The 23754-nt window shown below is 36.3% G+C and overlaps 1 protein-coding gene across 3 annotated transcripts; it reads right to left on the bottom strand.

Annotated features, from left to right (window-relative positions):
- Positions 1 to 3090: 3090 nt before the first annotated feature.
- On the bottom strand, positions 3091 to 23674 carry LOC138322766 (phospholipid-transporting ATPase ABCA1-like). Of its 3 annotated transcripts, none has more exons than XR_011208465.1 (28): positions 23526 to 23674; positions 22988 to 23089; positions 22496 to 22664; positions 20938 to 21057; positions 18729 to 18812; positions 18335 to 18531; positions 18001 to 18159; positions 17578 to 17789; positions 17318 to 17447; positions 16753 to 17008; positions 16272 to 16367; positions 15728 to 15964; positions 15211 to 15435; positions 13870 to 14047; positions 13310 to 13425; positions 12891 to 13038; positions 12306 to 12559; positions 11691 to 11808; positions 11476 to 11544; positions 11148 to 11254; positions 10718 to 10859; positions 10206 to 10337; positions 9792 to 9895; positions 9398 to 9490; positions 8983 to 9088; positions 7731 to 7868; positions 6650 to 7433; positions 3091 to 6617 (listed from the first exon to the last, which is right to left on the bottom strand). XR_011208465.1 is itself a non-coding variant. In XM_069266854.1 (27 exons), exons 1-27 carry the CDS (start codon positions 23665 to 23667, stop codon positions 7182 to 7184), a joined length of 4086 nt encoding a protein of 1361 aa, XP_069122955.1. In that variant the 5' UTR covers positions 23668 to 23674; the 3' UTR covers positions 3091 to 7181. The 3 variants fall into 3 exon arrangements, 1 of the variants encoding a protein (XP_069122955.1); XR_011208466.1 differs by having other exon boundaries at positions 3091 to 6600; XM_069266854.1 differs by having other exon boundaries at positions 3091 to 7433.
- Between the last annotated feature and the right edge of the window lie 80 nt (positions 23675 to 23754).

Here is a 23754-nt window from a genome sequence, read left to right as displayed (position 1 = left end):
TGTTACAGAAACAGACACTGTATATAAGACTCTATGTCCATATATATAAAGTATATATGTTTCTGGTTGTGCTTATTACATTTTGGGACCTATTTGGAAATAAGATGGTCCACAGTGACCTGACACGAAATATGTATACTATTGGTTAAAATTTTCGTGCCAGGTCCCTGTGAGATGGTCTACAAGAGAGTCAATCCTGGATGTTGACAATCACAGGCGCACGCAGTTTATTTTAAGAACGATATTATAACATGCTGTCAGATTATTTTTAGTCTGCAAATGCGTTGACAGTTGGGAAACGTCATTGCATTTCTAAGAAAGGCCTGAAGGGATCTTCGAAAAATTTGATATGTAAGCTTATATTTCTAATTAGCCTGTGGCTTTCCCTTGTGCCATTCGAATTTTGGATCGATCGGAATACAGCATAGAAAAGAAGGGGGTGGGATGAATAGGGATTGGCAAAAGAAAGGGATGGATTGAATGGGGATTGGGAAAAGAAGGGGATGAGGTGAATGGAGATTGGGAAAAGAAGGGCATGGGGTGAATGGGGATTGGGAAAAGGGGGGGGGGTGAATGGGGATTGGGAAAAGAAGGGGATGGGGTGAATGGGGATTGGGAAAAGAAGGGGATGGGGTGAATGGGGATTGGGAAAAGAAGGGGTGGGGTGAATGGGGATTGGGAAAAAGGGGGTGGGGTGAATGGGGATTGGGAACAGAAGGGGGTGGGGTGAATCGGGATTGGAAAAAAGAGGGGATGGGGTGAATGGGGATTGGGAATGGAAGGGGATGGGGTGAATGGGAATTGGAAAAAGAAGGGGATGGGGTGAATGGGGATTGGGAAAAGAAGGGGTGGGGTGAATGGGGATTGGGAAAGAAGGGGGTGGGGTGAATGGGGATTGGAAAAAAGAGGGGATGGGGTGAATGGGGATTGGGAATGGAAGGGGATGGGGTGAATGGGAATTGGAAAAAGAAGGAGTGGGGTAAATGGGGATTGGGAAAAGAAAGGGATGCGGTGAATGGGGATTGAGAAAAGAAGGGGATGGGTTGAATGGGGATTGGGAAAAGAAGGGGATGGGGTGAATGGGGATTGGGAAAAGAAGGGGTGGGGTGAATGGAGATTGAGAAAAGAAGGGGATGGGGTGAATGGGGATTGGGAAAAAGAAGGGGATGGGGTGAATGGGGATTGGGAAAGAAGGGGATGGGGTGAATGGGGATTGGGAAAAGAAGGGGATGGGGTGAATGGGGATTGGGAAAAGAATGGGAATGGGGATTGGGAAAAGAAGGGGATGGGGTGAATGGGGATTGGGAAAAGAAGGGGATGGGGTGAATGGGGATTGGGAAAAGAAGGGGATGGGGTGAATGGGGATTGGGAAAAGAAGGGGATGGGGTGAATGGGGATTGGGAAAAGAAGGGGATGGGGTGAATGGGGATTGGGAAAAGAAGGGGATGGGGTGAATGGGGATTGGGAAAAGAAGGGGATGGGGTGAATGGGGATTGGGAAAAGAAGGGGATGGGGTGAATGGGGATTGGGAAAAGAAGGGGATGGGGTGAATGGGGATTGGGAAAAGAAGGGGATGGGGTGAATGGGGATTGGGAAAAGGAAGGGGATGGGGTGAATGGGGATTGGGAAAAGAGGGGTGGGGTGAATGGGGATTGGGAAAAGAAGCGGATGGGGTGAATGGGGATTGGGAAAAGAAGGGGCTGGGGTGAATCGGGACTTGGAAAAGAAGGGGATTGGGTGAATGAGGATTGGGAAAAGAAGGGGATTGGGTAATGGGGATTGGGAAAAGAAGGGGATGGGGTGAATGGGGATTGGGAAAAGAAGGGGCTTGGGTCAATCGGGACTTGGAAAAGAAGGGGATTGGGTGAATGGGGATTGGGAAAAGAAGGGGATGGGGTGAATGGGGATTGGGAAAAGAAGGGGATGGGGTGAATGGGGATTGGGAAAAGAATGGGATGGGGTTTGGGAAAAGAAGGGGATGGGGTGAATGGGGATTGGGAAAAGAAGGGGATGGGGTGAATGGAGATTGAGAAAAGAAGGGGATGGGGTGAATGGGAATTGGAAAAAGAAGGGGATGGGGTGAATGGGGATTGGGAAAAGAAGGGGATGGGGTGGAATGGGGATTGGGAAAAGAAGGGGGTGGGTTGATGAATGGGAAAAAGGGGATTGGGTGAATGGGAGAAGGGGATGGGTGAATGGGGAAGGGATGGGATGGGGTGAATGGGGATTGGGAAAAGAAGGGGATGGGGTGAATGGCGATTGGGAAAAGAAGGGGATGGGGTGAAATGGGATTGGGAAAAGAGGGGATGGGGTGAATGGGGATTGGGAAAAGAAGGGGGTGGGGTGAATGGAGATTGAGAAAAGAAGGGGATGGGGTGAATGGGGATTGGGAAAAGAAGGGGATGGGGTGAATGGGGATTGGGAAAAGAAGGGGTGGGGTGAATGGAGATTGAGAAAAGAAGGGGATGGGGTGAATGGGGATTGGGAAAAGAAGGGGATGGGGTGAATGGGGATTGGGAAAAGAAGGGGATGGGGTGAATGGGGATTGGGAAAAGAAGGGGATGGGGTGAATGGGGATTGGGAAAAGAAGGGGATGGGGTGAATGGGGATTGGGAAAAGAAGGGGATGGGGTGAATGGGGACTGGGAAAAGAAGGGGATTGGGTGGATCCTTCTTTCCATCGGTTGACAAAGACAGGTCACCAAGATCCCACTTGGATCTCTTGGACTTATCTTCAGGTTATACTTAGTGTATTTATGTTTTAAAACTATATGAAGACTACTTTTTATTTCACAGAAAAAATACTCATTGCGGCACCATAAATCGTTTTATACATGGTGTCTGGTTTACGTGACGCTTTAATTAACCATATACATTTTGTTTGTGTATATTTTTATTTTCCTTATTTCACCTCCTTTGTTTCTATTTTATCAAGAATAACCGGAACAAATCGTCACAGTACCTGGAAGACACTGACTCGATCGTGAAATAATCTGGCACATTTAGTGATTGAATAGTGTGCTTGTAATTTGCCATCACCACGTTTGAATTCCATTTCATAAGACTGAATAACCAAAACAACACAATATCATAATCTTGGATATAATTTTATTACAAAAGCAAATCTGATCTACAGGTTATAAAAATAGAATAATCTGCTACAACAGAAGTAATGTATATTGATGAATATAGCACATTGTGAATTTTACATGAAATATAAAATCTATATACCCTTGATAATCAAGGTACAAAACATTGCATCTTCTTCATAGAAAACGAAAATGATTGTGACCAGCACAAAAGGTTTAAAGCTCTCCCAGAAACAGAAAATATTGAACAAGACTTAACTATGATAGTTAAAGCTGAAACGGAATTTTACCTAACACTTTTTAATAGGTTTTAAGTTATCTCCCTTGAAAAAAAAGGTTATCTCCCTTCTATAAAAAGATCCCCTCTGAACCTCCACTGAAATGAAATTTTTTGAGTGTTCATTACCTACCACTGATCAATGTGAATTACTTCCAAACAATTTGCATACACCAAATAATCTATAAAGAAGAATAAATTAAATACTGATAGACAGATTAACACTAACTACACCATAAGTGTTTTAGGTTGCATCTGGGGCATTCTACAATTACCCTGACATAATTAGGTTTATTACAATGTATTATTCTCACCTGTACAAAAATCTCTCACCACTACATGTACAGTCTAAATGCATTATTAGTTGCTTTCCTTTATAATACAAAATAAAGATTCATATATAAATTCCACTCAAACTAGAATAAGGATTTCATGACAACCCCCCCCCCCCAAAAAAAAAAAAAAAAAGAAAAAAAAAACCGGGTCACTGTTGCTAATTTAAACATACAAACATTGTACCATCACAAAATACATTAATTCATGAAACATTTAGATAGAAGTTTCTGTAACCAGCACTAACAAATGGAAATAAAAATAACCCTGTTTTACAAATGATTGCTATATGATAACCATTTATAGATCCTCTTTAGGAATAGATGAGGTACATATTCAAAGTGGATTTATTTCTTTTATAGTAGTTAAAGATATTCAAACAGAATGGAAGCCTAATGTTTTTTTTTGACAGTTCGTTGCCATGTAAAAATGTGCACGACTTTAGGTTAAGTGTACTCAAAACAACAACAAAAAATATATATATATATATTAAAGAAAAGACAAAAAATCAAACGAAATTAATTTTGCATTGACATAAAAACATGAACTTAATGAATTCAGAACAATAAATCGTCTCTTAAATTAGACAAGTAAGTGTGAACTTGGATTTCTATATATCAAAACAAAGTGAATACATGCATATGTAAAATTTCATAAATATTTACAAACTAAATGTTGCATTGATTTCTAGTCCGCACCAAAAACAATCTTCAAAAAACAACAAGACAAAACAGAACAGTACAATAGTACATCCATGTTATGAATTTGCATTGAAACTGTATAACAATAAGAATATGGATACATTATTTACAAATGTAAGGGGGTCTTTTCTTTCTAAGAATATACAAATTAAGTATGATGTAGGTATCTGTGTTCAGACCACATATATTGATAATGCTGAAGCAAATGCCTTCCTATCAGTAAGCACTATTTTGTTGATTGTAGCCATAAAAATGCATCAAGATTTTATGAAGAAAAAATGAAATAAGGACATACTATATTCCTAAGATTTTCCCATTATACAAAACCTACCTGTACAGATACAAAACAAAAACAAAATAAACATCATATAAAGCTGTGCCTTGGGATCACAAACATATTTCTTCAGTCTCATTCAAAGTTGAATATACATAAATAGATTAAATGGCTGCTTCAGTAAACTGAATAGTTAAAAACACAAGTGTTCTCTCAACCTAGTTTGTCAATTTTAAGTCCTTATGTATCAGAATCTCCACAGACATTTTTCGGTAACAACCTTAGAAAGTTTTTCTTGTAAACATTGCTTCCTTAGTGTATTTATCTATAAAACGGTTCATGAGTTTGATAAAAATTCCATCCAGCTTTTGGTGGGTAAAACACAGTGTCGTGTCTTCAATAGAAGCAAAAGGTTTTCATTTGTTAATTTTTCAGAAATAATCAAATTTCGAGTCCTAATGATTTTTGTAGAAAATATCTAAAAACAAAGAAGACAAAATAATGAAGATACTTATAAAAGCATATGATGGACAATTACAATGCATATGGAATTGTCTATCACTCATAATTTTGGCAGGATCAAATTATTTAAAAGACATATTGATATAGCCCACAGTGATGCTATTAATGCTGAATCATTGTGTTCATTTATTGCTTACTGACTCATTTCATTGAAGCTAATTATAAATACTGGGGTAGGACATGCTTTTTCGTTGAATTGCGGGACACAAAAGCCAACAAGTAATAGAAATAACTTATCAATGAAACATTCCATCTAACATATACAATTGCTAGCAATACTTCGAAAGTCACTAAGACAATGGAAGATTAACTTATTTTATGTCTTGTACATCAGTATTATTAATATACATGCATATTAACGGAGCATCTGCATTCACTGTTGTCCCTGTGGACATCCAGGACACTATATCAGTACTACTACTCAGCCTAGAAATATGTTAACGCTTAAGCTGGTCATTTTAGTTAACATTAAATACTAGCTTGTTTGAACAAATACACAAGACCTTTTTATCACAATAAAATATAACATAACTGTTAAAACTCACAAACAGTCCAAAACATTAGTGGTGATACACCAGTGTTTATATCAACATGACAATGTGTAGGAAATGTGGTGAAATATGTAGTGAACAAGCTCAGTGTCACATTTTGTTTTGTTTTCAAGCACTAGTTCTGGGAATACAATGTCTAAGGTAATGATTACTTATCTAACAAGTACAAATAATCTTATCCTGTTTCCTTCATTCCGACTGACAAATAATACAATACATAAAAAGTCTCTCAGTAAGGCTATGATATATCGCATCTATTATCTAACATGAAAGTGAGTAAAGTTGTTTTGATACATGCGTCAACTTTAAAGTGACAACAAATCAAATATGCTTTAATCTGGACCAATACATTAGGTAGGTCCAATTAAGATATACCTAAGCCTTTCATCAATGTATGTCAACAGTCAAGTGAGACTTGTTAAACATAAACAACAGGCTGCCAACTAAAGTAATCTTATGTCAGCAAGACTAAGCTCTAATTTCATTTGTATCTTCTGAATATTTTCTTGGTGAGCTTCGCAATTTGTTATAAGATAATTTTAATCATCAAATGTTAGTGATCAGGTGAGCTTTCTGTTAATGCCAGTTAAACATGCATCACAACCTTGCTTACCTAAAATAGAATCGAGGCTGCACGTTATATCCTCCATGAGCTGAAAAAATGGCGAGTGTGTATACTAATCAATTTTAGTCAGAACTTACGCCTGTACACCGAATCAACCAGATATTGTAAATATTGTATTCAACCCAATAAGCACTCAGCTCTATAGGCAATCTTGTCCTGTGTCACAGCCTCAAGTCACCTGGCCATCAAGATCACCTGGCCATCAAGATCACCTGGCCATCAAGATCACCTGGCCATCAAGATCACCTGGCAGCATATCACCTGGCCATCAAGATCACCTGGCCAGCATATCACGCTTTCTTTTGTAAATTGATTTGTGGCTTACTTAGTGCACTAACTTTGTATAAGGTCCTATTTGGTCTTATTAGGTGCCTTGTGTGTTTATTGGGTCAAAGACAGTCAGAGAGGCATGACTTTCTAAATCTTACAGTTAAATAACAAAAGTGAATTTTCTCATGTTCAATTTGATTGTGTAAGGAAAGAAAGCATGCAAAGTTATTGTTTTAGAGGTTGACAACTATGATACAGTACAGTAAACATGATCATATAAAGGTTACATTGGCCCTAATATCACAGCACTGCTAAAACAATCCCACCATATCATACCATCAGAATTGCGTTAATGTAAACCATATCACATGTAACCATCGACACTTGGGCATACAGCCAAGAAGTCTCCATCTGAAAATCTCTTTACGGAAAAACTGTATGTTGAAATGTCATAAGCGTTATAATGTCAGAGTCAATATTCAATTTTAAACAAAAACTAAAGCTTTACAGTAATGTCCATGATATGAGTAGTGTAAGGCACTAGAGTTTCGTTGATAGGTCGGGGTAGATAGATGCTGTTTGGGGTAGATATTTCCCAGCAGGTTCTCCTTCTACATGTATGCTGTCCGACTTACTGCCTTTAAAGCCCACGTTAGAGTAGGCGAAGTTATTAAAACCAGGAGAGGAGAATGGTTCACTTGTTACAACACTTTCACTATCACTACTGCTGGAGTAGCTATCAAACTCGGGTGACAGTCCATCATTCTGGTCTCTCACAAAACTCATGAACACCTGAAATACACAAAATCATGAATGAAAATATTTATCTTGAAAAAAGTTTTTTTTTAAGTTCACATATTTCTATTTCTTCATCTTGGTTTTTAACAGAAATTTAAATATCATTTTCAGGCATGTTTACATCACAAGAATGAATCAATCTCTACTTATGTGTTCCATTATTCCAATTCTGAATAAATATTCCTTTTGTGAATATCAATATAACATTTTTGGTATTGTCATATTTTTGTGATTTTGTAACTTTAATTGCACACCCAATTGGTAGGTTTAGAGGATACTATATGTACTTACATTGTCGAGAGTAGTCTGGGATACAGAGTAGTGAGTAATACTAAAGGTACTCTTGGCTGCTTCTAGTCGCTCCAGGATATTAGCCACCGACAGGTTAGATTGTGGAATGTCCAACTGGAGGATACCCTGGTGCTGGTCCTGGAAAGACAAAGGCCATACCAATATCTTATCAACTGAAACTGTAAGCCTATGGATTACTTATACCCTCAGTGGCCCCCTTATTCAAATACAAAGGCCATGTCTATGTAGTTTTTCTGAGCGATATTAGGTACGATATTAAAATTTAACTAGCAACCCAACAGAACCTATATGTGAATATTGAAAAGTATGTATATATGCTTCCAGTGTTTCTTCAAAACATTGATAACAATCTGTATCTGTTAGTTTAACTAATTCAAACATCTTTTATTGGTTTTTAAATTTGGACCAAAAATGTCATGGACTTTACCAAGGAATGAATAATTGGTTTGCAACACTAACACAAATATTTTACATATGTTTTTGAAACTGAATGCTTATTCTTAACATGACAAATTACAAGATCATTGAAAGTAAAACTGATTAACTAAATGACGAGCTATATAAAATGGATTCAAAGGATAAATTACAGTATAAGGGTGTGGGAGGTGGTGGGAATTTTTCGCAGTATTTTCTAAGGTCAGAATTGTGCTGATTACATGCAGACAGAATCATTACACGTCTGCTCTAATGGAATCTACAGCTAGAGTGAAGGCTACAGATGGTTACAACTATACCAGTCTTACCCTGGAATGTGGAGTCAATAAACGCGACACCATCTCTTCCTGAGGAAGCAAGATGTTTTTAAAAATTGGTAAGCTAAGATTGAATTACCAATCCTCAAAATTTAGAAATAGTCCCTGAAAGTACCAAAAGATATGGTCAGAAGGGTAAAAGTTTGGGAGTCTCTAGCTGAAAGGTTCCATGTTACACATCCAGGAAACTCGTCCTCAAGGTTCCAACAGATATAGCAATACTTTAACAAGCATTGATAACTATTATTCCAAAGCCCTTGCACTGATGTTAATGTGCTAGAACTCATGCTTACTACTACTTTAATAGCTTCTTCCTCTAGGAATAAAACCTGGGAGTTAATAAAGACATTACACTCAGACATACAAGTCAGCTACTGATGGCATCTATCTTTATTACCTAAAAAGAGATGTGACCGACAAGGACTCACTGATCCTTATCCTGCTTCTTCCCCCTACATCATTTTACAGAGTATACTTACCCTGATAATGGAGCCGGGGAATGAGGACTGTGTGAACGCAGACAGAGCCATTGTATTGGTGGATAGGCCGTTGGTGAACAGTGTCACAGTGTACCCATCTCCGTATCTAAGGAACAAAAGCTTAGTTAAAACACATGCACCTAAGTCATTGGCTTATTTTAGCAATACAATCTACCAAATAAGGTTTCATTCTAGGTTACTATTGGTTTTGAAATCGGAAATTATCATGTTTTTAATGTCTGCATATGTAAATTCATTCTAAATCTTACCGGATTTTTGTGTAGAGTAGTCAACAGTGTAAAATATATGACCTTGTAGATTAACATTGGGTTCTACAAAAGTAGCTCTGCTTAATTACATAAACGAGCTAAACAATTTAAATCTAGTCATATACAAGAACAGAAGACCAACTTACTTGTTTTTGAGTATCTGTGGTGAACCAAGACAACGGAACTCTCCATTGACCATGATGGCTAGTCGTGTACACAGGGCGTCGCATTCCTCCATACTGTAACACAATCATAATGTAATGGATCAGTTACGATAAATACAGAGGCTACTTCAATCACACTACTGTCATTTACACATGACATCACATTTACTTTATATTGCTGGACAACAATGCTTGACATGTTGTATAATTTACATCCCCATGCAGCTCTGAGTTATTGCCTTGTTTTGAGTGAGTATTCTCCTTTAAGAGGAAGGCTTTCCCACACACCATATGTATCACATCTTATACTGGGAAGACCGTCCTCAAATGACATTAGCCGCTGGAAGGATATATATATTATAAAAATAAAATATACCTATGTGAGGTGAGGACTACTGCCTGCTGGTTCTTGACACAAGTCATCAAACAGTTCCATACAAGTCGCTTAGCAACAGGATCCATCCCTGTGGTAGGCTCATCCTATTAAAGATTATACCAAATAACATTTTAGCAAAACATATTCCCAGGACTATTTTCTCTACTCTGTACATATATTAATCAATCAATTTGACTACTTTTAATAACATTATTCAACTTTGGATCTTTTTTGAAACACTGATTTCCTAATTTAACTTTCTTAACCTCAAATACACAGATAGATATCATTATTATCAATTCTTTTTATTATAAAAAACTCTATAAATTAACTTACTCTTCTTATAAAGAGAAATGTCTAAAGATAAATTTACTCAATATTGACTAGTTTTTATATGCAGGTGTTGGACCTTACCAGGAATACCACTTTGGGTTCTCCGAGGAGTGCCACAGCTATAGACAGTTTCCTCTTCATGCCTCCACTGTAGGTATGGACAGTACGGTCAGCAAAGTCCAGACCGAGTCTGACGATTAGGTCCTCAACCACCTAGGGAAAACAAAACATATTGATAGATTTTTATCAGAGAGAAAAACATTTATCTATAATCATTGTACATTTTATTACTGCAATTTTACCAAACAGACCAAAATAACTTGGCTTAAAATTAAGCCAGGTACAATAAAATAATATAAAATATAAAATATAATAATATAAAATTTACTCAAGTTTTGTGGTAAAATTCCAGTTAAATTATAGTCCTGATTATTTTATCAAATCCTCATAAAACTGGTCAGATAGGTAAAGCCAAAGCTTTGCTCTCAACTACACAACTGTTTATCATATTCCCAACCTATCACAGCCTAGCAATAGGCAGAGTTATGTAGGTGTTAAACCAGTAACTAGCCCCATCGACACCAGATACATACCGCGTTCCTGTTTTCTGCAGGCATGCCCCTCAGCTTAGCATGACAGTGGAGAAGTTCTCGGCCCGTCAGATAACCATCTAAGGCATCCTCTTGTGGACAGTAACCCACTTCTTGTCCAATGGCTGGGTTGGCCCTCGTAACCCTGTAAATACCCAAAATCTAAAGTTTATAATAGAATTCAAAAATGCTGGAAAATAATCAACATCTAAAGCTTTCAATAGATTAAATCCGCTTTGGAAAATATCCTGATATCAAAGACACATATCTATCACTGATGTAAAAGTATTTCCCATGATAAGAGAAAAGATTACTAATATTATGACATGATGTCACTAGTTGGTCTAATCGCAAAATTACAACTTCAACGATATTTGATAACATAGAGCGGGTACAGGACAAGCACCAAACAAACAGAGAAAATGGAACCCACCTCTTATGGTTGACAGTGGCCGAGCCTTCACTGGGGAGAATATCACCAGTCAACATTCTAAATGTGGTCGTCTTTCCTGCTCCATTCACACCAAGTAATCCGAAACACTGCAACCATAAGTCATATACATTTTAATACTTTGGAGAAAAATGGTCTATAAAATCAAATTTACATGTACCTTTCCTTCCTACATTACAATGACAATGTTAAATGATAAGCTTGTCCTGAATTCAGGAAGAGTTCTATATATCAAAATAGTTATCAGATAAGTTAATAAATTCACTGCTACAAGATGTACAGTACTGCAAGGAAATAATAATGTAATTACCTCCCCTTTGGGTACACCAAACGACAGATGGTTGACAGCCAGGAAACTCTTACGTCCTCTCTTGTAAGCCTATAAAAACAAACAATCACATTATTGTTGTGTATCGTTTGTAAGTTTACATGTCATTTTGAATATGTTGGTAAAGAAGCAACACTTTATATATCAGTTATATTAAGATTTAGTAATATTTTTTCTTATAGAAAAAGGATAATTACCTTGGACATATTGCTGACCACGAGGGCATCGTCACGGGCATGATGAGACAAGACACGCTGTTTCTCATTTCTTACTTCATTACTCTCCTCTATTTCATCATCAATACGATTCTTTACTCTATAAGCAATAAAGCTTTCTTAGTATAGTATTTACTATACATCAATTCACATGAAAAATATATCACCATGAACTAGCTCATATGTTTATAGAAATTATTATTCCTCAACCAGTATGTTAATGGAAATAATTATTCCTCAACCGATCTTTTTGAAAAACATGAAAAGAATTAATATGTTATAAAGTACCTAGCAAATGGTTTTTCTAAACCATAACTGAAAAGTTTTAGAATATCAAGTTCTTCTGTACCATGTGATAACTGAAAAGTTTTAGAATATTAAGTTCTATACCTTGTGATAACTGAAAAGTTTTAGAATATCAAATTCTTCTGTACCTTGTGAGTCATATACAGGTGTGGCAGTTCATAAATAATGCATTATTTCAAGTACACTTTAATATACAATATACTGTATGCATTTGAAGATGTTTGACATGCTTTTGACAAACTCATATGGGCTTCATGTAAAATGCTATATCCATTGAATCCACAGACTTACCTTGCACGAGATGGGCATCTGATTTCTGTGAAGAACAGAAGGACAAAGAAGGCAAAGCCTGCGATAGCCATGGCTATGTAGTTATAGGCCAGTAGGTCGTAGGAGAATGGGCTGACATAGGTGTCCTGTCCAAATCGGGCCAGGATCTCCGACTGAACCTGGTTTGATGTCAGCTCAATCAGACCATCACACAAGCTATACGCCGGGAAAATCAGGAACACATGGCGCACAACCTCATAGGCATTTTTTATACCCTGTATAACAATTATAGCATAGAAAAATGATACAATCAGTGACAAAATCATTTTCAATCTCTATTCGCCTAGCTTGTACAGTTTAGATAATCATGAACAAAATATCATTATCAATAATTAATCTAACAGTGAACATTCCAGAAGAGAAAACATATGATACTAAATTAGATTTTGATTATCAGGACAACAAAGCAACTTTAAATGTCTGTACATCAGACTTGTGCCTCCATATGAAATTTGAACCAGCATTGTCAAGACAAGAGGGATGGCTCTCCTGGCTGGGTCATAGAAGTAGCAACATTATTTGGATTGGAATATGAAGACAACCTACCTCCTCTGATGAGAAGAAGTTGAGGATGAAGACGAAAGAGATCAGTAGAATGCCGACAAAGAGGTTCACGCAGAACAGCACCATGTACGCTGAGGTGACATCCTTGAACATCTTCACAGTACAGTACATCCACGGTATGGAAGCCCATCTACATAACAATATCAACCATTAACAACATTGACTAGGTGTAAATTTAGTTATAGCTCAAAACCTATATAAACATTTCTTATATTCACGAGAAATTTCATAGATTGTATTCAAAATGCATTAAATTGAAGATATATTTTTAGGAAGATAGTCTTATACTTCATTCTTGTGATATTAACCTTTTCAAGTTGAGTGAGATAAATTTGATATCACATTAAATAAACATTAAACTCAGTGCTTTTGTAAATTCCAACATAAGATAAAAGACCCACCCATATAGTAGTAAGAGGACAACGGTTCCAGCCAGGTTCTCCCTCGCCCAGTACGAGTTCTGCCTGAAGATAGCCATTACAATCACCACAAGTCCAACGGTTAGACAGAACACCAGCTAAAACATACGGAATGTTGCGGATATAATACAGCAAACAAAACATCAAATGGATAAAGGCAATAATTCTTCTTTAAAATCTTGCACGATAGTTTACATTTGTGGTTTTTGTTATAGAGCTGTCTGTCAGAAATCAATACTGCCATACTAAATTGGAATGTAACTAAACAGATATGGATATCACTATTCATCATTTTATGGAGATATTAAAAAGGAGATCATTTCTGTTTTGTGCTGTTACAATTATGTCAATGATACTATACCACTAAGTATATAGTTAAGAATGTAGTCTCATGGTAAGGGAGACAGATCATGATTTTTTCATGCAGATGCTTGAGTTATGACAGAGCCCCAAGCTCTTCAAGCATTTGAATGACAGAGATTTGATTAAAATTCCTTTTTCTGAAGTTTGAATTCATGTATCAATATAATGGCAATACTCACCATATCCCAGAAAAGGGAGGTAACCCAGTAGAGGAAGTTTCCGACACCACTGACATACTGGAGCTGTTTCTCCTTATTGCTGTGTTCACTGACGACGTAGGTAACAAAGCCAACAGGAATGGCTGTGAAGGCTAGTAGGAAAACCATAGCGATGCCAATGTCTGCTGCATTCTGGAGGCTACAAGGGAAGCATTCAATGAATACCTAGTAAAGGAACTACATTTACCAGGGGAGTACATTTAGGGAAGTTTTTTCTACACATGTACTAAGAGGCAAATATGTCCATTTCTCTCATCCTTATCAACATGCTCCTCATAGCTTTACCAAACTTGGAATACTTAGAGTAAAGAGTAATAAAACAGTACTACATAATTAATTCAGAGTAAAACTTTGTTTATTGAGCAATTTGGGTTAAGTGAGCTAGGCCATCTTTTGTTCTGCTTCGTCAGATTCAGTGAAATATATCTAAATAAGCAAGTTCGTGGAATTTCCATCCCCCGCTTTCAGGACATATTGTAGGTAAAATATTGATGTTTGGTTAAACCTTGGTTGAAAGGGCCATAACTTTGCTAAAAAAGGTCAGTTGCTAGTGGCGATAGAACTTAGCTAAGCCCTTAAGGCATTTAACTTTGTTACAAAGTTTTAACAATATTAGTTTTAACATTTGTTTGTTATTACACAGAAACTGCAGAAAAATTACAGTAAATTGTAGTAAATTAAAGGGCCATAACTCTGATAAATAACTTCCGCTGAAAGAGTTGTTCAAACCTGGCCAAGCACTTAAGGCATTCAACCTTGTTACCAAGTTTGAAGAAAATTGGTTAATATCTATTACAGTTATTGTACGGAAGTGTCAGAAACTGACTTTTTTTTAAATTTCAGCAAATGGCCATAAATCCTTTAAATAAGGTTCGTTGAAAGTCACGATCAAACTTGGCCGAGTCTATAAGGCATTAATCTTGTCACCAAGTTTGAAGAAAATCGGTTTACATTTGTTACAATTATTGCACGGAAATGGCAGAAACTGACGGTTTTAGTAATTCAAAGGGCCATAACTCCGCTAAATAAGGTCCATGGATAGTTGTGAAAAACTTGGCCTAGCCCTTTAGGCATTTAACCTTGTCACCAAGTTTGAAGAAAATCGGTTTACATTTGTTCCGCTTATTGTACGGAAACGAAGTGTTACAGACAGACCGACAGACAAACCCAAATCAATATCCCCCAATTTCGGAGAATGCAGGGGATAACAAATATTGTCAGAGTTTTATGAGTTCTAGTTACTGAAGAAGTGATACATAATGAAGTCAATCCATTGACCCATATCCATAGAGTGGTACTTACAGACTTTCTTTGTTGAGTTGCTGTTTATTCAGTAAGATCGGATGATTATAGGTGGTGATACCATACTCGGCAGGGTCGCCTTGTGTAATCCTCGACCTTAGAATGGAGTTACTCAGAGCATTAAGGTAGCTTGGTAGGGCGTGGTGACCCTTGTTGTTGAACCAGACCGTGGCCTTGGTGTTAGCCGTGCCGTCAGATGCAGCCTCAAATGAAAACCCACCAAATCTGTAATGATGATGTCAGAATGTAAGACTTGTAATTTCAGTAGTCAATAGAGAACTAAAGCTTGAGAAGTTTTAATGCCAGATAGATTCATTGGCCACTTTTGAGACATTGATAAGATAAATACATTTCAATAGATATTAAAATGTTGTTAGCTTCAAATTAAGGCATACTTTCTAAAGAATTAGGTGACTGAATAAAAATAATTTCAAAAGAGATGTAAACATTTTCTTTGTTTGTAACTGTTTTAAACAAGGATTTATTTCTAATTATATCACATTTAACCACCACTAACCTGTTCTCCTTGAAAGTATCGTAAGTTTTGAGGAGGTATTCAGTGACATTGTGCGTGCCAAGGTACTGAATGATTTCGGTAGTGTTGGTAACGATCTGTGGTACTGTGATGGAGTTAGCATGACTGTTACAGGTATAACTGTAGTCATTACAGGTACATTGTGCTGCATTGTACGTCGCCTGACTGCTATCACTGCCACTAAACATAGTGTCGGCTCTCTCACACACAAACTGGGATCTGTTGGGGAATGATATAACCATTCATATTTATAAAATAATGCATCAAATGTTTATATAGCAGACATTTTATCAAAAGGATTTATAGGTATATTTGTAAAATTGTTAATCAGAGAAATAAGCATGTCTTTAACATGGTACAAAGAAAAGAGGAAAATCTCAGCAAGTATGACATTTTCAAACATCAAATACAATTACAATTTTCAAAATGTTTTCATTTTTATACAAAGGTATATAGATATTAATATATGGCTAATAATCACTGCATTAAGAAGCATGTAAAACAATGATAATGATGTAATACTAACCCGAAGTCCATGCCTGGCATACAAGTTGTACTCATTCCTGGCCTGGACCAGAGGTGGCTGGAGATCTTCTGAGTGTGTGTGGTCTGGGCTTTATCACTGGTAAACACAAACATAGAAATTAAAGTAACCATCATTGAATTTAAATTTCTTTCAAAGTTATCTATTTATTTTAATATGCAATTCAATTTTGTTTGTAACATGAAATTTCATTGGCTTAGATTTTTATGTTTTCATTTCATGACGATAACAATGTTGTTTATAATGTCAATTCTAATTGATGATACAACAACATACCCATTTTTTTAAAGGAAAAATCGTTCTAGAACTTTGAAATTAAAATGGATCAGATTGAATGATATGGATTAATTAAAATTCATATTTTACTTATTAAGTATTCAATATCTATATACAAGACATGTCTCAAGTATAAGATTTCAGAATATGAGAATAGCTGTTAATTTGACCTTGGAACTTGACCTACCTGTAGAAGGCGTAGCTGTTTGGACCGTACAGAGCAGGAGTGAGCAGTAGGGATGGAGATTCAATCTCGTTAGGTTTGATCAGCGTCAGGCCAAGGGCCGCAGCAACAAACAGCACGGGGAACAGTACAACAGACAGGAACATCCTCCAATTACGACGGTAGTGATGGAAACGCTTTGTCAACAGCGCTCCAAACTGTTGGAACTTCTGACTGCCAGTAGATACTCGGACACGAGACCGTCTCGTCATTTCTGGGGCTGAAGGTAAGAAAGTTTATGCTTAACATTGATTGGAAGTATTTATCACTTGGCTTAAAAAAAGGACAAAAAATAGAGCAAAATTAGTCGTGGCAGATTAACTTAAGTCATAATATTATTATGATAAAAATAACGGATAGAATTAAACAATAATTTAACCAATTTTATTACTACTTTGACCAAATAATCAAAAGTCAGAACCAGGTTAACAATAGAGTGGCTGCACTGTATGTTGAAGGTAAAATCTTAACAAAATAATTTCTATTCTTGTCTAGTAGTCTCAACAGATTCACAAAGATAATTACATACCTCTCTGCTGGTTATTTTCTGGAGAAATTCTGAATTTTTCATTGCTGAGCTGCATATCACTAGCTTTCTGCACAACTTCATCTGTCAATAGAACATTCTTCTCTGCCACAGCACAGATTTTCAAAAATACCTGGAAAAGCATAAAAAGTTAGCATGTGCATGGAAGAAAAAATAATGAAAGAAAGACCACTACTACTTACTATACAAATTACCAATAGTGTAGATATCATTCTAGTATTTGGTGTTAATAATCAACTTACCTCTTCTAATGTAGTGTCAAAGATGCCATAGCTTCCTACATTGAGACCGTCCTTGTGTGTGTCAAGGTTATGAAGGGCACTGTAAAGTCGCTCCATGTTCCCTGAGGGCAGGGGCAGCTTGATGGTCACCTCTGATCCCACATCTTCTATCACTCCAGCTTCAGGGATGTACGTTCTCAGGCAGGCCAGGACATTGTCCAGATTACAATTCTCTGGATAATACAAAACACATTGACAGCCATGTACATATTTCATCATGTAACATAGAGGTGACACTCATCTAGTATGATGTGATAATATATCAACACTTATTTAAAAACATCTGAAAATGTATTCAGTTACTAGCTTATCATCTTTGTTTTATTTTAGCCTGAACATTCAATCTTACCAATTTATTAGAAGGTTATTATTAAAGAAATTTACCCAGTTTGGTAAGTTTCAGGTGATATCCGCTCCCCAGTCTCTGTTTGAGGTAGAGAGGTGATCCGACACACATCAGACGTCCACTGTCCATAACAGCTATCCTATCTCCAATCATGTCAGCCTCGTCCAGGTGATGAGTAGATAACAGTATTGTACAACCTTTGACGATGAAAGTAGAAATAATTATCAATTTAATTCTTCAGACGAAACGATAAGACATCATGCAAAATATCAGCATACAGATAATGTAATAAGAGAGCCGAGGAAAAAATAATTTATCTCTTAAAACTCAGACCAGCTGTAGTGTTCTGATCGCCATTATCATGATACTGACCAGCCTTCTTGTGCAGAAGTAGGTTCCAGATGGCATGTCGGCCATTAGGATCAACACCACTGGTGGGCTCGTCTAAAATCACTATCTCGGATCCTCCCACGAAGGCCAAGGCCACACAAAGTCGTCGTCGCATTCCCCCGGACAGCTCGGATACACGGACCATACGGACATGCCACATATCTACCTGTTTCAACAGCCTGTTAGATACAAGAAATCTAATAACAGAGCTGTATAAACTTAAGAAAGAGAATTATCTCATCAATAACTCTATGAAGATATAGTAATAATTCAATTTTGACACCTTTAGATGAAGTATTTACTTTCTATCATCGATTTCTGCATTATAAGATACATATTTATTACTTATTGAACTTTACAGTATAAGCATACTTACTGTTCTCTCTCATACTTGAGTTCCTTTGATGACAAGTTAGATTTAACACTGCCATAAAACTTCATATGTTCCTCTACTGTCATACTGTTTAACACAGAAAAATACAAATTACAATCACATAATGCAATAGGGTAAAATGTTTGATTTTATGTAAAAAGTAGAACACTGACACGTCAGAAAGGGCCCCGCTATGTGTCTGACGTGCTTAAGTGGAAAAGTAGTATTTTGACAACGAATTCTTCCGTGTTAGCTATATGTTGCTAATAAATAATTAATGTCAACATTAATTGGGAAACCGATGATGGTACATTATTATAATTCTTTGGAAAAAGTCTTCCAAGCATTTAACTTGAATCCTGATTCCAAGCTAACATTACATTAAGAGCATACAATTAACTCAAATAAATTTGACCTTGACCTTTGACTTAGTAACCTTGGCCCATGACCTTACCTTTGGACAGTCAACTCCTTGTTTAATTCTGAACAACTTTGCATCATAATGTTATAACAAAATGTTTATCAGTTAAGAGCAACAACATTGTGATTTTTTTAAATGTTAAAATCCAAGATGGCCGATTTTTTAAATTTAATTTCAGCCTGAAAAATTACCAAGCAGATCTAGGATGGATGGGGAATCATCATGTAAAATATGGGGAAAATACTCCACTCCCTTCCATCATTAATGTGCAAAAGAAAAAAAACGGACAGACGGACGGACGGACAGACAGACGGACGGACGGACAGACGGACGGACAACCTGATTACTATAGGGCACCCGCATCTCGATGCGGGGCCCTAATTAAATATTTCCTTAAACTATCATATGTAGAATATTTCAAGATATTAAAGATAATCAAAATAAAATTCAATTATATTGAGATCACACAGTGTTTTGATTGCGTTAAAGGTGGTATGAACGCAATGGGATACAGACATATTCAATGTAGCGCGTTAGCGCTACATGTAGAATATGTCTGTATCCCATTGCGTTCATACCACCTTTAACGCAATCAAAACACTGTTCAATCTTTATATTTACATAAATAAGTCTACTTTTACGTCAAATTTAAAACGGTGATGGTTGCTAAGTTGGGTAACTACGGTAGTCAGGATGACCGAAGATATAGTTCCGATTGTTGAATGTTATAGCTGCAGTTTGATTTGAAATATAACAATGACACCTTTAATTATTTTTAAATTATATTTTTTTTCCAATTTGATAATGTATCAATAATGTCCATTTCGAATAAAAATTGAGATAACCAAGGCGGAGCGACTACCGGTATCGTTGTCAGGGTAGTGATGCGGTCCGAAGTGGAGCGAGCCGCCATATTTGATTTTCAACCGAGGAAAGTAACTGTGAAATAGTCTGTTGACCAAATGGTATGACTGTTGAGCTGCTGAAGGTTTCTAATGTATGTATCGGTCTACGTACGCGATATAGACTAAATTCTACATAGTCACGACTTTTATTTTATTGTACGGATGATAGACAAGTGTTTGCATGGTGTGTGACTGACTTAACTATGGGATTCCTTGAACATTCCTGAGGAAAGCCCCAGCGATTCTTTTTGTTGTTTATTACCGTTACAATGCTTGAACACATATTCTGTTTTGATGTCAAATACATTTTAATTGGATCTAATAACAACTCTTTATTATTATTTTGAATCCGATAACGATGAAACTTTGTTTACATTTCATACAGTAGGCCAACCGAGTAGGCTAATGACGAGCATGTTATTGTCTGTGCCGCCTAAGGATCAGTCTTGAGACAAATAGAAGACCGAAATCGTTTTTTAGTTTATTATTAATTCAAAGCAAATCTGTCATCTGTGAAAAGGTAAAATGTAAATTAAGTAATTATAGTTTATTTAGATTATCATATGACGCAAAATCTTACCGAAGCGTGAACTAGAAATCGTCCGATCCTACTTTGGGTTTGTATTCATACGTCGTTGCGTTTACGCTAATTTGAACGCAACTCCCCTCCCGTTGACTATATAGAGGCATATGTAAATATATTGCTCACAATTATTTTCAAGCATGGCATATTCAAATTCAGGAATGTTCATGCATGTAATTCAAAAATGAAGTAAATCAGTAAGAGCTGCAATGCATGCAGCTAGGTTTTAAAGCAGTTGATATCAATGTCATTATCTTAACATTTGTCTCAGCTTTGAAAAAGAATATATCATACAACACTTACTAATGGAACAGTGTTTCATGCTGAGCACATATTCCTATTTTCTTATCTGTTTTGTTGATTGGTCGACCATGTAGATATATTTCTCCTCGTGTCGGCTCCAAAACACCAGTCATCATTTTTCTGTAATATGATGTTTCAGGTTATATCTTATGAATTTTAAAATATTTAATACCTGATAGTTTACATTAATCATGGATGCCTTTCATGAAAATGCAGGGCTCAATCAAATTAATAGTAGTTATTAAGTATTTTCCTATACAATTGTCATGTATTCTGTAGACAGACTTATTTTGCACATTAAAATTTTACCACAAACATTTTTTTGAAGGGGTTAATGAGATGATGAATTCACCATATTCGCAGTATAAATGACTCACAGAATATTAAAAAATTATATTTTATCACACAATTTTCTTGCACGAAAAGTGCTTAAATAAGTTTTCTTCTAAAGTATGTATGTTACAGTAGCCCATTGATACCAATCAAATGTGTTAATCCAGTGCTGTATCAGAATAAGTTTTCTTCTAAAGTATGTATGTTACCAGTAGCCCATTGATACCAATCAAATGTGTTAATCCAGTGCTGTATCAGAATAAGTTTTCTTCTAAAGTATGTATGTTACCAGTAGCCCATTGATACCAATCAAATGTGTTAATCCAGTGCTGTATCAAAATAAGTTTTCTTCTAAAGTATGTATGTTACAGTAGCCCATTGATACCAATCAAATGTGTTAATCCAGTGCTGTATCAGAATAAGTTTTCTTCTAAAGTATGTATGTTACAGTAGCCCATTGATACCAATCAAATGTGTTAATCCAGTGCTGTATCAGAATAAGTTTTCTTCTAAAGTATGTATGTTACAGTAGCCCATTGATACCAATCAAATGTGTTAATCCAGTGCTGTATCAGAATAAGTTTTCTTCTAAAGTATGTATGTTACAGTAGCCCATTGATACCAATCAAATGTGTTAATCCAGTGCTGTATCAGAATAAGTTTTCTTCTAAAGTATGTATGTTACAGTAGCCCATTGATACCAATCAAATGTGTTAATCCAGTGCTGTATCAAAATAAGTTTTCTTCTAAAGTATGTATGTTATTTACAGTAGCCCATTGATACCAATCAAATGTGTTAATCCAGTGCTGTATCAAATAGTTTTCTTCTAAGTATGTATGTTACAGTAGCCCATTGATACCAATCAAATGTGTTAATCCAGTGCTGTATCAAATAAGTTTTCTTCTAAAGTATGTATGTTACAGTAGCCCATTGATACCAATCAAATGTGTTAATCCAGTGCTGTATCAGAATAAGTTTTCTTCTAAAGTATGTATGTTACAGTAGCCCATTGATACCAATCAAATGTGTTAATCCAGTGCTGTATCAGAATAAGTTTTCTTCTAAAGTATGTATGTTACCAGTAGCCCATTGATACCAATCAAATGTGTTAATCCAGTGCTGTATCAGAATAAGTTTTCTTCTGAAGTATGTATGTTACAGTAGCCCATTGACACCAATCAAATGTGTTAATCCAGTGCTGTATCAGAGATGTTGATGACTTACATAGTGGTAGTTTTAGCAGCTCCGTTATGTCCCAGGAGAACAGTGATCTGTCCCTCGTAGAAATCAGCAGTCAGATCCTTCACTGCTTTTGTTTTACCGTAAGATTTAGAGAGTCCCTGGACTGACATTCCAACTCTCAGTGTATTGGACATTGGCTCCACTAAGCCTTCTGTTAATAGAAAAATATTAACTGTTTCTTTAAAGGGCAAATGTTGAAGATTTCTGTGACTAAAATTCTACTGGGAGTTTTGCTTTGGGAATAAAATACTACTATGTCATGAAGAAGACTTTGGTCATTTTGAAAATATATATCGGTAGTGGGGTGACTTAATGGTGTTTTTCATATTTTGAAAAATGATTCCTTGTTACCTTGGTAATATGGCAACTGAAGAAGAGATGTATTGCAAAGGTATTTAAACATGTATATCTATCGCAGAAAGAAATGGAGATAACCTACTAAAGATGAATGTTTTTAATGATTGAGATAATTACCATTTTGGTGAGCTCTGTATTTGGAGCTTGGTGAGCTGACACTACAGCCCCAGAAGGTCGGTGACACGGGGAAATACCACGGCTGGGATATACCATGTTTACCTGGAAACAAAGAAATCACCAATAAAATAACAATCAACACACATTATACAATTGTACATACTAATTACAAACAAGTGTTTAAAAACATCTGAAATATCTTCTTGTTCATAATAATTAATATTAGGCAAACAGATGTTCCACATTTTAATATTATATTTGTACAAAGTTGCTTTGGATTCTATGTTCAAAAGTCTGTTTTACATTCTGCGATTTTCAACTATGGTTTAGTTCATACATATTTATACCTATATACAGTCGGAAATAACTCAAACTTATTTTGTTGGTCCTGAACAAACCTTCCACTACTATGTATTAAAGTTAACGTAACAATCCTTATACAACTCTGGTCACACTAATTCCATGTTAACAGGATTTGGTTGTATTTCAAAATATTTTACTCGATCATATCAAATTTTTCCAGAAAAGAGATATATACCAGGTCTGATGGTCCTGAGATACCAGCCGATGATGAGGTAGATGACACCGTCGATGATCATCATGAGACAACACCAGGCAAAGGACATATCATCACCAGGCATAGGACTGTCATAGATTGAGTCCCAGTGCATACCCAACATCTGGATCTCATAGACGAGCGAGTGTACTGGGACGCAAAAAACCACAAGGATGTTGTTGAGTGCTGTATCAGAACAAATGTTCATTTT

The sequence above is a fragment of the Argopecten irradians genome, chromosome 5, assembly GCF_041381155.1.
Source record: "Argopecten irradians isolate NY chromosome 5, Ai_NY, whole genome shotgun sequence".
Lineage (NCBI taxonomy): Eukaryota > Metazoa > Mollusca > Bivalvia > Pectinida > Pectinidae > Argopecten > Argopecten irradians.
The sequence above is the reverse complement of the archived record's forward strand: the minus strand, read 5'-3'. Positions and strand labels throughout refer to the sequence as shown.